General features: G+C 39.8%; 1 protein-coding gene across 1 annotated transcript; it reads left to right on the top strand.

The window, feature by feature from the left end:
- Positions 1-11107: 11107 nt before the first annotated feature.
- On the top strand, positions 11108-14927 carry csf3a (colony stimulating factor 3 (granulocyte) a). The gene is made up of 5 exons (XM_035955479.2): positions 11108-11247; positions 11542-11714; positions 13449-13556; positions 13651-13791; positions 13878-14927. Exons 2-5 carry the CDS (start codon positions 11562-11564, stop codon positions 14067-14069), a joined length of 594 nt encoding a protein of 197 aa, XP_035811372.1. The 5' UTR covers positions 11108-11247; positions 11542-11561; the 3' UTR covers positions 14070-14927.
- Positions 14928-14948: the final 21 nt, after the last annotated feature.

Consider the following 14948-nt stretch of genomic DNA (forward strand, 5'->3'; position numbering starts at 1 on the left):
TTCCTGTTTCTGGGGGTTTCCATTACTGAACTGAGTCAACTTTCTCACAAAAGAATGAAAACATACATACAGTATTGGGAGTCACTATTTAACAAATTCCCATTCAGCTCACTCTGCAGATGTATTAGATCGATGTGTGATAAAGGACTCATCAGTTATTCTGTGGTGTTTTTGATAGTAGCTGCTGTACCGTAGCTCCATGCTGCGGACAACAGCAGAAATATGAGCTGCATCTGTGCATTAAGACAGGAAATCCCTGCTAGTTCATCCCCACACCTGTGACATCCCTACATGACCCAGCAAACACAGTCTTGAATAGATAATTCATGGACCTCACATAAGGAGACCCATTCTTTTGCCTTAATTTAGTCTCTTGATATGTTTGTCTATGATATAGGATAAATAGCGATGGTTAAAGTCTGTTCTTCATATGTATAAAATGTTGCAGGTTTGAGAGGATGGAACAAACCAGATGTCAGCATTGGTTTCATAGATTTTATAGATTGCTGTAGGGCTGTAATCAACTAAAGAAAATCTTACACTCTCCTCTAGAATGACTAAATTGGCCACAGTGGCTAAATTAATTATAAATGGACACTAAAAGGTAGCATTTGCAGCATATTAAACCATTTTAACTTCATTATTTGCACTAAAATGACAACAGCCTTTGCGCAGACCAGTGTGCACTCGCCACATATTCAAGTGATTTCTGAAAATGCAGCTATATCCACTGGTGATCCCACACGAATTACTGTAGAACATAACACAAAGAAGTTAGTTTTTGCAGTTTGTAAAGTTTATGCTCGACTTTTTGGCCTTTGAATTTAGAAAACTCAAAATACACCTTCAGTAGGTGACCTAGATCGAGCAGTCCCCATTAGGTTCGGCAAGTTCAAAGTTGTATAAACCCGTGCGGGGGTGTTCTGAGGTAGTCTGTTCCTCCTGCCGCCAAAATCAATGGACTAATCCTGGAAAGCTGTTGATGTAGCATATTGACCTGCAGACTACAACCCTAGATTCCAGTTTTCTACCTGATTACAAACAAACTTCATAAAGTCGTGCCATTTAATGCTTATCTAATACCAGATATACTTTGCAGCTCAAAACATAATGTCTGATAAACATGTCAGCCTTTAGTCACAAGCCAGTCATGCTTCAAACAATATCATCTAATTGTAAAAAAAAAAAAAAAAGAGGCTGATCTGAGAAGCAAAGAATTTTCAGTTTATTGCACTTCAGCTGTCATGAGGTGGAAAGAGTCGGGGAGAAACACCTCCAAACAAGGACAGCAAACATTCTCACCTCTTCACCCAGTGTAATTAAAGGAGCACAGATGAATCCTTCATGATCATACCTGGTTTCTAGACTGAGCCTCTGCTTGCGTGCTGTTTTATATTCTCTCTCATGCCTTTAATAAGCAGCCGTGGTGCCTCTGGGAACCATATCATCTGATGCGGTCTCTCCCATGAGTTTTCAAAATAACATTTATGAGGCCGTGACCTGCGGGTCCATTTAAAGAGCTGCCAGTGAATCTCCTATTTCACCAGACGGAAAGATGCATTTGTGTCTCTTCTTATGAAATCATCAATAAGACCACAAAAAGGGAAATGAGTGGAGATGTAATTTAATCCATATCTGACCATACCCCAAGATATGCTCCTGTCTTTCCCATCGAGGAAGGTGAGAACAACCCAGGGCAGTGCTGAATAATGAAATTTGATGTCTAAGATGTGGGAAATGGTTTTGTCAACAAAGGTTTCCCTGTGTCAGACACATAAATGCCTCTAGAGCAGAGCAAGACCATTAAATAATACATGATAGCCATAAAAAAAACACTGAGAGTCTGGGACTGCACCCATCATCCTGTGTGACCCACTTCTTCAGGAGAAATTAAGGGAGAATGCCACAGGGGATCATCTGCCCCCATCTCTGCTACCCAGCCTGCATTTGCATGGGTAGAGCACTTTCCAAATGCCCTTGGGCTGTTGGGAGGGTCTGGAGGACTCACAGTCAGTTCCACATCATTCTCAAAGTGCCTCTTTCTCAAAAGCAGCACTTTTGAAGGAGAAGTCTCGCAGTTTTGGAAATTTTGTTTCTCGCTGAGAGTTCGAGATAAGATATAATAAACCTTATTAATCCCTCACCAGGGAAATTCCCATACAGCAGCTGGATATAAATGAGGTAGAAAGAAGCACAAGAATTACAAAAGCACAACAGGGCTAAAAAATGAAGATATAATAATTAAAAAGGTCCCATATAGACAATATATTAGGCATGATGAATCTACTAATGAGACAGTGAAATTTACATATGGATAAGTACCTTATGGTGAGTTTACATATAGATATGAACATAAAAGACATGATGAATTTGCATATGAACAGGTATGGTATGTAGGACAATGTGCCTACAATTCTGTTACTGCAGTCAAAAACATCATTGTGGTTAAAATGATATAAAGATTAATGCAACTATCAAGAAAATATAAACAAATAAAAATAAATATAAAGCTGGAGGTATCAGCTAGTTAGAGAATTTTGTAAAAACTGTATGAAAAGTGTAAAAACTACAAATTGGGCCATGTGCCAGATTATTTCTCGGCTCGGATACCAGCTGAGACCTCAGGAAGCTACTGGTCATGAGATAAATTGAGTTAATTAGTACGCATTAGAGGTGCGGGCAGACAGATTTAGTTACCTTTAGACAGAGCCAGGTTAGCTGTTTTCTGCTGGCCTACGGACACGAAAGTCTCCTCATTTAGCTGGAGACAAGAAAACAAATAGCTCCCAAAATGTTGCACCATCCTGCAAAATAAAATATTAAATGCTTTTTAAAAATGCAAATTTAGAAGTGGTTCATTGTGCTGGTGCAACTTTTTTTTTTTTTTTTTTTTTTGCTATCCATACCTGATCAACAGTTTCAGTGCTCCAGAGATTGTTTTACAGAAACCGGTGATATGATCTTAACAGAGTCAATCTTAAGGAAGCCCAGGTACAGCCTCCTGTGACGAGCAGGAGGCTCAGCAGTACTGAAAAATAGATGGTAAGCCTCTCTTCCTGACATTTCCTGCCACACACACACATGCACAGCCCTCTCCTCCCCTCTTTCCTCCGATAACAGACTCTCACGGTGGCTTTGAAAGCAGCCACTGTTAAGGGCTGGAGGAGATAAGCATAAAACTAGTGGCAGACATGTGTGTCAGTGTTTCTTTCAGCTAACGTATGTGAGTGTGCACAATCTTTTGTTGGGCTGTATGTACGACAGGTGTGTGTGCATGGCGGGAGTGAGGGCGCTGGTAATGCAACACCTCTGTTCCCCGGCACACAGAAATGTCGCTGAGGTTAATTTAAATTTCAGGCCAGCTCAGCTTGCCCCGCCTGCTGCCTTGGACACGTTACACTGGTGTGAGCATTACAACTGCTGGGTAATGGGACACAAAGTGGGGGATAAGGTGACGCATCCAATCCCGCAGAGCACAGCGCTGTTTGGGATTGGGTTGCAGGTGAAAATGTTTCCAGGCTCTGAGATCACATGGAGGCTCCCAGCGAGGGCCTGAGCGTGCACCTGGCAATTTTCTCTTTTAGCCAAAAAGGTAAGCGACACCTGAGATGCCGTATCTGAGGAGAGTGACAAGGACATCCTTTGGGTGAGTGTCAATATTCTGAGATGGTCTCCAGTTTTGTTGTTGCCCTCCGGGGGCTGATCTGGAGCCAACAGGCCGTCAATTAAGACCGTGAGGAGAAAAAGCTGTTTCAAGGTCCCTTCATTTTGTGTGACACAGCTCCCCCTGTGGTGGAGACTGTGTCAGTGTGAGGAAAATAAATGCCTATTTTTAAAATGTTTTTACAGTAGGTCTAATTAGCCAAATATGCTTTTGCACAAATAGGGAATGTACATCATCAGCAGCACATAGTACACTCTGTAGCCCAGACTACCAAAAACACTTAGACAACAGTGATGTTCAGTCACAGGAGCATCTGTTGACCCTCTGAAATCCAAAACCTTCTGGCAGGTTTCAAATGCATGTTTCATTTAAAAAATCTGAGACAGAAACTGCTAAATAAATCATCAGATTTCCAACAGTCCTTGAACGCATTCTGTGTAACATACGGTATCAACAGGGAAACTGACCCAATCTAAGCTTACAATTGTGATATTTGATTAAAATCATTTCTACATATCTCATAAATTGCCATAAATAATCTGTCTGCTCCAAATTCTGTAAAAACAAAGAAATTCTTTGCTCCTTGGCACAACGGGGAAGCCATGAGTGACTCATGTGACCAGCAGTCAGATGGCAAAAATTCAGTTTTCATGTGAAACTGCACAAAGCAGAAAGGAGGTAACCAGGGAGGTAGAGGAAAACCCTAAAACATTCTGGATTTATAAAAGAAATGCAGCATGGCTCAGACATGGTATACAGAAGAGTCATTTGTCCGCAAGTTGTTGGAAGATTTAAACCGTATAATAAAACATCTTTCTAGAGTTGATGAACAGAGTGGTGTGGAAGATGCTTAGCTTGTGGAGACTCTAACAAAACCAGTAACCAGTATGTGAAAACTCCATTCATTTCCAGTCTAACACCTGTTTGCACTTACAGGTTGATTGTGATTTGAATTGTTTTCTTTAATTTTGGAAAACATATAATCGAAAAAAAACTTTTGTTGGCATTCTGGCTGTGTTCTGCAACTCAAAAGACATTTCTGAGTACTCTTTCATTCTAGCAACGGTTGTGTTGTTTTCAATGAGGTGCAGCACTTTTCACTGAAGCCCACTGAAGCCCACAGTGAGTAAAAATGTGTTAGGAGCAAAAAATAAATAAAAATGCTTGGGGTTCAGAAGGTTAAAACTCTTGACCTGTTTTGCTGGAGTCTCCGTAATCCACCCATATTTTATATTGGAATACTACCTCACACAAGGTTTACCTGAAGTTCTATGTAGTTTGTGATAAAGTCTAATTTGCACAAATACTCTCAACAGAAACACTAAAGATATTTGACCAAGATTGGATGAAAATACAGAAAAATGTAAGGTCCTTTCCATTTACTGTTTCTGCAAACAAGCAAATCATCACAAAGCAAAAACTGCACCAATAACCTTGTGTAGTCAAACCTATGTCCACAGTACTGTGCCAGTGCTGTAGAATGGTCTGACTGCACCATTCTACAGCACCGGCAACAAGAGGGGAAAACACACTGTGGCTTGATTGTGTTTCTTTAAACCGGCCACAAACTTAAAATTGTGTCAAGTGGAACTTGTTTTGGTGGATCATTTGCACTGAAATGATCATTAAAATTCACCAGAAGATCCACACAAGCCTGCCTCATTTTATGAAACATGTCATTTTTAGAGTAATTGGGTTGCTGCCCTGAGATTGTTGTTTTATTGTAGTTACGGGGAGATTCTGAAAAACTTAACACACCTATAGCAGAAGGGGAGCAGAATGCTGCACTGTAGAAATGGCAGATTTATACTATCAGTGTACATCTTGTGATTCAGACTACAACAAAACAACATGAGACCTTAAGTGGTCCTTGGTGCACTCACCAACTCTGCCAGGTTGGTAATCCAGACCTGTGCGAGCATGCTAAGCTATGTAAATGTATGTTTAGTTAGTGCAAAATAGGGGCAGGATAGGATTATACCTGCCACTGTGTGGGTATTACAATACAGTATGAGACATAGAGCAAATTAAAGTGGCTATTTATACAGTGATCACACATTAAATTACACACAATTGTACTGTATATGGATATACTGTCGTCTTTTTAAGAATGTGACTACAAATGTGAATGTAGACAGCTATATTGAAATGCTGAGTGTGGCTCTGTAATAATAAATCTATATCTTGACCCAGAGGTGCAACCTGCCAATGAATAAGACGACAATTCGATGTAGGACAAGATTCCCAGTCTGGATACACCCTCAGTGATTGATTATCTTTTGTTAAATCTTTGAAAACACCACCAAATATGCACGGATGCTTTTACTTTCAACCCCTGTGCAAACCATATTAGGAAGGCACATAGATGTACTGACTGTGAAATTGAGCTGATGAAGGGATCCTGTAACAGATTTTAATGAGATTACAAGTCGTATTCATCATTATCATCATCATGTCTGCTGTAAAATAATTTCCTGAGCGACGTCCTTTCCGAACATCATTCCTCTGAGGAACTGCACTAGCGGTTTCAACACATCCTCCCGACGAGGCTGACTGTCCATGAAGAGCTCATTTTGCAATTCCTCGGTTTGATCATGTTCTAAGATGCAGAACCACTCAGCATTACTCTCAGTCCACATGAATTCACATGAAACAATCAGTCACGGAAATCCAGTGTTTACAAGAAATCTAACTCGGATGTCCTGGTAGGCTGATGGTATCAGTCCTTGGATGTGATTCAAGAACATCCGAGCATGTTATCTCAAATTTCCCTGATGTTACAAAAATGGGGGGTGGAAAAAAATATTTTAAAAAGCAGTTTCTGATGAACACTTTATTGGAAAAACCCATGGGACGAGTTGAAATGCTTGTGTTCAAGGGACTGATTTTCATGCGTGAACATGTTAAGCTGAATTAATGCCAGTTCCTTTATGCCAAAGGCTTCAACGTTTTACAATGCATGAGCAAAAACCACTGTAGATCAACAACGTGTATCTTTAAACGCCAGAAATCCTTTTGAATCAACACCTTTTGTGAAAAGTATATCATCCACAGATGTGTTCTCTGCAGTCTTTTCCTGTTACCTTGTATATTAAAATAGTGATTTTATGGTTTCCTGGTCCTTTATTGGTCTCCTGTGGTAATCTAGGATGAAAAAGAAGCTGAAGTCCATGTCACAAACTTCGAGATTTAAGTGATGAGGGGTGAAGGTAAAACTCCTTCCTGATTTCACTGTGCACATTCTCTTTCGATGCCAACTTGAAACTCCTCTTGACCTCTGCAATCCCTCCAGATTGCCCATATAAATGCCTGCTGAAGAGCCAAGCATTCTTCATCCCCGTGGAGCCTTATTTTAAAGTCCTACTAATACCACAAGGCTTTCACTGATCACACGAAATCTGAGGGAAATCATGCGCCAGACATCTTTCCACTCAATGTAATGGCTGATACGGAGGTGACATAGCGGTGAACTTCGAACAAAGCGTGTGGTTCTCTGCTGCAGGTCATTGTTCCACCGCTACAATCAAATAGTGTCTCCAACTGGGTCATTGACGGGAGCCTCAGCAGTGAATGATGCTCTCCTTTCATGTGCAGGATTGATTGGAGATCAGACCAGTGTGGATTTCAGGGATCAGATTTGACAGCTTCACTTCACGGCCTATCAAGCATGGCCACATGTAACGTAGCTACGCTGACTGATCAAGGGGCCTCATGTTAGAGCAAGAGGCAAGCTGATCTGCTACAAAGGAGGTACAGGACAGACTTATGAGGTGATTACATAGTGCTCACTACAATGCTATATGCTGGAGCTGTGAAACGAGCATTTTTGTTCATTCATTATTTATTGTAAGTCAGAGTCCTTTGAGGTAAGGAGGCCTCATTTACAATGCAGCTGCGAGAGAAAAGAAAAGCTTTGTGCACATAGTTAAGAAAGCTGAAATGCATTTATGATTAAAAAACAGGCGAATCAACCAAAACAAGAGCAGCTGGATGTAAAATAAGATGAAATTAAAAGCCTGAATTCCCCTAAAGACAAAAATTAGTCAAGCTGTAGACAGTTTTGCACATTATATCAAGTTGCAGCTGCCCAGTGAGTAAAACTGGACTTTCCAGTCGGCACTTGCAGTGTGATTCAACATTTACAGTCAGTGGCTATAACCAGCGGCACTTGGTGGTCCTCCGCTGTCTGCCTCTGATTAGGGCAGGCAGCCAGAGACATGAGGCTTCAGCTGTGATTTGTGGTAAGATGCCTGTTCGTTTATCTTTTAACAGTTAAGGGGTGCCATTTTAATAGTTGTCTTTGAATGTTGCAAGGTGACCACACAGTTTTATGGGGCAAGGGATTTCCTGCAAGATGCCGGCGTAGCAGGTATGCGGTTTTAAAGGAAGTTTATTAAAGGGTGTTTTGTTCTGCTTTGGGTATGATTAAACATTCATTTAATCAATAAATTGCGTTTTTATTGTTTGTGCTTTGCAGTGACTGTCCATCGTGGTGGCGCTGTCTCCTGCTGTCCTATTTGGTTTTTGTTTGTTGGCTTTATTTGTGATCTCAGTGGTATAAGATTAGACCCCGTTCGGATAAACAGAATTGTGATTTTATGATCTTTGTATTGTGAACAATAAATATGGATATTAATCACCTGCAGTCCCTGTTCTCTGATTTGTTTAATGCTTGACCTGTGGTGTCAGGTTTAACATGTAGCAGTATTTTTAGCTCTGGTGAAGGTCCTGAATTTCGATTATTGTCTGCATTAAGAACCAGTTTGAGCTCACTGAGTGCAACTTGGCCCAGGCCCTGGGATTGAGCCTTGTGGGACACCGTTTATACCTTTAGAAATTCTGGTTTGACCTTTCAGTTAAAGTGATAGCAAGAGAAATAGTTTTTAATTTGAGACAAATGCTGATTTGCTTTCAAGCCCACAGTTAGATGGGAAGAGGGATATTAGTCACGCCTGGATGATAAATACTTAGCTGTAGAAGTGCAACTCCGCAGACAGGAAATAAAGGAGTAAACACTATCAAAGGCAATGAAACATGCCCTTCTTTGAAAGCTAGCTAATATGTTGTCCTGCTTTCACACAGAGATGTAAGGGTTTATTAAATGGCTGCAGGTTTTTAAATATTATCTACAGAAACATGATATCATCGAGGTAATTAGGGAGCTTTGGAGGGTGCTGGTAGACAGATTTGGTCATCTTTGGATGGAGTCGCACAACCTGCTTCCCCTTGTGTTCAGTATTCATGCTAAGCAGTAGCTACATATTCAAGTACAGAGAGGATCGACTTTCTGAATCAGCTCTGCAAAAAAGCAAATGATTGCATCTTCTGTAATGTTAAGGCAAGGTTTCGCTGCAAAATTGACTGAAGTGACTGCTTTATACTTTTGATTCTGAGAGGTCAAACATGGGCGGCACAGTAGCTCGGTGGTTAGTACCGTCACCTTGCAGCTTGAAGATCCCTTGTACATGTCCCAGGATCTTTCTGCATGGAGTTTGCATGTTCTCCCTGAACATGTGTGGGTTTTATCTGGATACTCCGACTTCCTCCCACAATCCAAAAAAATGCTGATAGGCTCCAGTCCCCCTACGACCCTAATGAGGATTAAGCCATGTATAGACAATGGATGGATAGATTGATGGAGGGCAAACGTGACTCCACCAGAGGGCACCCGTCATCTCTGCATCTGTCAGGCCTTTCCCGTTTTTACTGCTCAGCTATTTCAGTTCCTGTTCAAAACAAGCCACTGGTTTGTATCATGATCGATAGCATTTCTCAATATCAGTGACCAGCCACTCATCTAAGTGCCTTTTTGCTGGATTATCAAAAAGTTCACACTCAAATTATCTGATACCTTTTTAGGCATAACTACGTCTGAGTATAACGTAGTCTCATTGTTTTTCAAATAATTGAAACTATTTTATCGCAAATGTATCAATTACTGTAAATATATTTCTAATTATTTAATTAAACCATCAAATGATTTTCCTCAAATTAATGCCAAAGCTAATGTTTAAACAATAACACAATCATCATCATCTTATTTTCACATCACTGCTGTGTTTTGAAAGTAGCACTGATCATATTAATAGACCTTATTTATCAGACACCTGATCAGGGAAATACCAGACCTCAATGCAAAAGTACACTGGAATATTCAAATCATCATATGACATAGCAACTCTTTCATTGAACTTGAAAATTAGTATTTTCACCAACTTAAAATTACAGACGCTTATCAAAGGGATTCATATAATCACTGGAGTATTATGGAGTTAAGACAATCGGTTGTAAATGTATTTCTGCATCAATGTGGGGCGAGAAAAACAACTAAATAATTTATAGATTTATAGACAACCGTATGTGTCCCTTGATAAAGAAGTGAGCATCCGTGCGGATTAGTAAAGCAGTTTAAAAAATCAGCCGAACAAAATGTACATAATTCTGAAATAGACACCTGCATGTACTACAGGGATTGGTTTTGTTTGTTTGTTTTTTCCCATTTCATCATTTATCACAAACATTTCTGTCCCACACACAAGAAGTCACATTTTCCAGTGTATTCATGGCAACGCAAAAGCCACAAATCCTCCTCCACAGTGGTCTCATGATGGCAAAAACTTTTCACAGTGACCACAGACATCGTAAGAAGACATAAGGAAAGAAAAGAAAAAAGAAAGAAAAGGTTCCTCTTAAAAACCCTACATTTCAGAAAACATTGCATGAAAGAATTAAAGAATTTACACACTTCCAGTTGCAGTTTCCATCTGTGCTGTCAGAGGAAATGCCTGTTTTACTCTAGTCGTCTTTATATGACTTTAAGATAATTTTGAGCAACCTGTCAGACTCATACTTAAACTGTTTCATCAGTATAGAAAAGCAGTAATGAATTAATCTCACTTCCTAAAAGTAAAACTCTCACATTTTTAATTTGATATTTTAGTTGTTATTTTTATTTCCTTTATTTTAACCTCTATGACGCTTTGTTTCTTATTTGACGAATTCCACTCATTTGTCTTCAATAAATCTTCATATATTTTTAAGTCAAATATTAATGTTGAGTAATTTTGTGTGGATTCCGTTGGAAAGAAATAAAAGTTGAATTATTGTGAGATCGGCTTTAACACCAATCAAATATTGCTTTCTCAAAATTCAGAATAAAATCATACCCAGCTCAACAGTTCCAAGGTGACTGGGCATCAAAAAAATGATGTAAAAAGTTGTAATGTGTAGCAAGCGTGTGTACATTTCATGGAAATCTAGTGTTACGCATAATGAGGTTACTTCTGATGACCAAAAAAAGGGGAAATCCCACTACATGACAAGACTATAAATCATGAATTCCTTCACTTGAGGTCAATACTTAAAGACATTCCCCAAGGGAGGCCATGAACGTCCTGATTGGTGAGTAGTGAGGTAATGCTTGAAAAATGCTGCTGATCATCCCCAGAGGCAGCAAAGCCTTAGAAAGGGAAGCTGTTAGACAATAGTGTTAGAGAGGATCAACCTTTGGACCAACTACGCAGCATTAACTCTCTGCTGCTTGGTGGAATTGAAAAGCACCAGGAGATATTTTAAGGAATAGTGTAAGTTTACAGTAGCTGGTGTTTTTTTTTAGTGATTTATTTTTTGCTCCAACATCTGTCATATTAACTATATTTAACTAATGCAGCTACTTTTGGCTCAGGCTTCCTGTTACAGTGACTATTCTGAACTCCTGCAGCTATTCAGCCTGAGGGTGGACATGCCCAGCTCTGCAGCACAGAGGAGCTGCTGAGGAGAGAAGCCAGGCTTTTGTTCTGCCTCCCCTGCCTCCCTCACGCACGCTGTGCTGGATGCATAAAAGGGGTTTGTTCTGATTATTTCCCCCCCTCTTGCAGTTTTCGCCATTCCCTGCTACATGGCCACCTTCGCCCGCAGCGCACCTCTGCCGAAGAACGGCGCACTTGTTGAGGACCCGCAATTTCAGGAGATTGTGGAGAGAAGCCGCAGTTTGACACAGAAGATCCTGCTCTCTATTCCCGACACGCACAAATCCTGCATTCACACAGAGGTGAGATACGTCCAGCTGTATGTAACGTGTATGTGCGTGTGCGTCCCGGAGGCGCGTTTAATTCGCCTTGGATGAATGTGTTTTTACGCAGAGCTTTAATGCTGCTGCGTCATTTGTTGTCTCCTGCAAGATTGAGCCTGATAGTCAGCAGTGAGGCTCTTTATTGATCTGAAAGACCTAGATTGTGTTCTTTACACTACTGGCTGTGCAGCTGTCACTATGCATTGTATATTTAGGAAGTTATAGAGTAAAAAATATGACAAATTGTGGTTAGTTAGGCAGTCTTGCTTCTTATAGCTGTTGAAGGATCAATATTTTGGATTGGGTTTTGTAGCAATCAAAACAATGAATTTTGGGTTTATTTCCAACATTAAGTCTTTCTATGGTTTTAATGAAGTTGCCAACATTAATTTTTACATATTTATACAAAGTACTTTACTTAATTACAATTCTAAGGTACTTGTACTTTGAGTAAACCCAGTGATTGAATGTAAGTAAGTAAATTTACTTTAGATTAGGTGCAAAATTTGCAATAATTGTATCTGACTTGGCTATTTCCACTTTCTGCAACTTTATATTCTTACTCCATTATATTTATCTGATAGCTTTAGTTACCTCTTAGACTACGATTTTTCAGAAATGTTGCCATATCATGATAATAGATGAGGAATAATATTCCTTTGTCACACTGATAAGGACTATTTTGCACACTTGTTATTAGATTTGAGTGCATTTTGTTAGATATAAGCCTAGATTTTGCTTTTAACTGGGCAGAACTTTAAATGCAGGACTTTTACTTGTAACTGGGTATTTTAATTACCAATTACATTTACTCAAACGCTTGTACTTCACTTTGAGGTAACTGTACTTGACTTGAGGATTTCCAATTTATGCAACTTCATACTTCTATATCTCTTCAGATTACAGTTTTTCAGTTTTTTCCTTTCCAGATATGATAATTTTGAATTCAAATTGAAAGGTTAAGTTTTCTTTTATGGGTTGAGAACATTCTCTACCTCCCATATTTACTAAACTATGTAATAATCCTCTTAGATTAGCTGAAAAATGCATCGTCACAGTGCTGGGCCTGTTGTTCTGAGCTCCTGAGAAGCAGAATTTTTGCAGACACACGATTCCCACAGGACAGTGGGATTAGATTGCCCAACAGTGTACAATGCATTATCCACATTACTGCAGCAGCAATATTGATCCAACATTTTTCTGCAAAATAATGTTACATCACACTCAGAATGTAGAGCTACTAGTTCGCCTACAAGCACAAATTGAACCTATAATGATTGTACAAACATGCTGCATCGTTATAGATCAAACTACCACAAAATGGACAAAATTGTTAAGATGACCTCAAACACAACAAGTAACTTGCTGTTACAACAAAATGGCACTTAGTAGTTCATGAATCAGCAATAATAATCCAACAATACTACACTGCAAGGGGCTGTTTTACATCTGGAGTTGTGCTTTTGATATTTAAAGTATCTTTTGCTGATAATACTTACATTAAGTTTAATTTGGCATTAGGAATCTGTGCTTGTAATGTAGTGTCTTTGTACTGTGGTATTACTGCCTTTACTTAAGCCAAATATCTGAGTATTTCTACCAGTTTTTTTAAATGAAGGATTTAGCGTTTTTGCAAACCAACAGCCTGTGTTTGCATTTACATTCCAAGCTACAATCTTTCCATAACATCTTTGCGTTTTCTTTTCACCATAGACTCTACAACTGAATTCTTCAGAGAATGGAAAGTTGGAAACGATGGCGTCCACTATTGGCATCCCCTCTGCTCCTGTGCTCAGAGTGGTGTCAGAAAACTCCACTTTGGTAAGCATCTGCCAAGGGTAAAACTATTTTTTAATTTAGGGAGTCTAAATAAACAGAGACCATGACTAAATTGTTGATTTGTATTTGCTAACAGGAGGACAGTTTGACGGGGATGTATGAAGGTCTGCAGCTGCACCAGGCCTTACTGAGTGCCATCTCTTCACGGCTGGGGAACAAAGATAAAGTGATCGAACTGATGGCTGACATCAGAGATCTCGCCATTCAGATCAATAAGGTAGCAGAGCACTTCTAAACCAGCCTGTCCTTACACATATTTTGTTCTTTTAGCACCTTAATGACATTGTTTTGTGTACTTTGCAGATGCTAAAGATGGCCCAAGCAGAACCTGTGGTGCAGCCCAGCCCAACTCCTGTGGCCTTACGTCTGCCGGCAAACTATGAGGTCCAGGTGGCGACACATCTGACCCTGGTTCAGCTCCAGGCCTTCGGGCAGGACATGATCCGCTGCTTGAGGCCTCTGGATCGCAGCAATGAAGAGGAAACCGAGAGTTGACCAATGGGTGCCACACTCTGAGCTTTATATTTGTAGCTTAATTTTATTATCCCTTATTAACCCCACAAGGGGAAATTCTGATTTTCGCATATCTCCCCAGTTGGGGGAGTCAGAGCGACGGGTCAGCCATGGTACAGCGTCCCTGGAGCAGGAAGGGTTAAGGGTCTTGCTCAAGTGCCCAACAGTGGCCACATCGGGGCTTGAACCTCTGACCTTCTGATCAGTAGTCCAGAGACTTAACCGTTGCGCCACCACTGCCGGAGTAAATGTGGTAATGTCATTTACTGTAAGGTTTGTGTTGTTTTTTCAGTGTCCTGTCCTTCTTTTTGCCATGTTTACTTATTGTTTTTATTTATTGACCCATTTAAAGATAATTTATTTTTTTATTTATATTTATTTATGGAATTGCAATATGCAATATTTATTTAGGCATTTTATTTTTGTTAAAGGCTTCTTTTGTTGCCGTTTTTTGGGTTCCTTTCCACCGTTGTTGACTGCTTGCTCACAGGCAAGCCAAAGGCAACTTTTGGATTGTTGGGTTCTCTGTTTGGTCTAAAATTCGTAAGGTTGTCACCTTACTATGTGAAGTGCTGTGAGATGACATATGTTTGCATTACATAAATGAAACTAAGCTGAATTAAACTGAACACCTGCTGACTAGCAACAACATTTAGCAAAACAGAAAGAGCTATCTGTATGACATTTACGAACTTCATCAACTATTAACACTCATTTAGGGGATTGGGGGCACATTGAGGACTAATGGATTAGTGTCATTATTTTTGTATGAATCTTATGCCAAAACCTGCTGTACATGCTTGTATATTTTGATATGTAAATAAAAGAAAAATAATTCTCCCTAAAAGACTATTGTTCTCT

This window comes from Amphiprion ocellaris, chromosome 18 (genome assembly GCF_022539595.1).
Source record: "Amphiprion ocellaris isolate individual 3 ecotype Okinawa chromosome 18, ASM2253959v1, whole genome shotgun sequence".
Classification (NCBI taxonomy): Eukaryota; Metazoa; Chordata; class Actinopteri; family Pomacentridae; genus Amphiprion; species Amphiprion ocellaris.

Bases quoted from the DNA above. Each gene is read 5' to 3' on its own strand.
- csf3a (XM_035955479.2), top strand. From the start codon at position 11,562: ATGGCCACCTTCGCCCGCAGCGCACCTCTGCCGAAGAACGGCGCACTT. The intron at 11,715-13,448 runs GTGAGATACGTC...TTTTCACCATAG, and splicing joins AATCCTGCATTCACACAGAG to ACTCTACAACTGAATTCTTC. The intron at 13,557-13,650 runs GTAAGCATCTGC...ATTTGCTAACAG, and splicing joins TGTCAGAAAACTCCACTTTG to GAGGACAGTTTGACGGGGAT.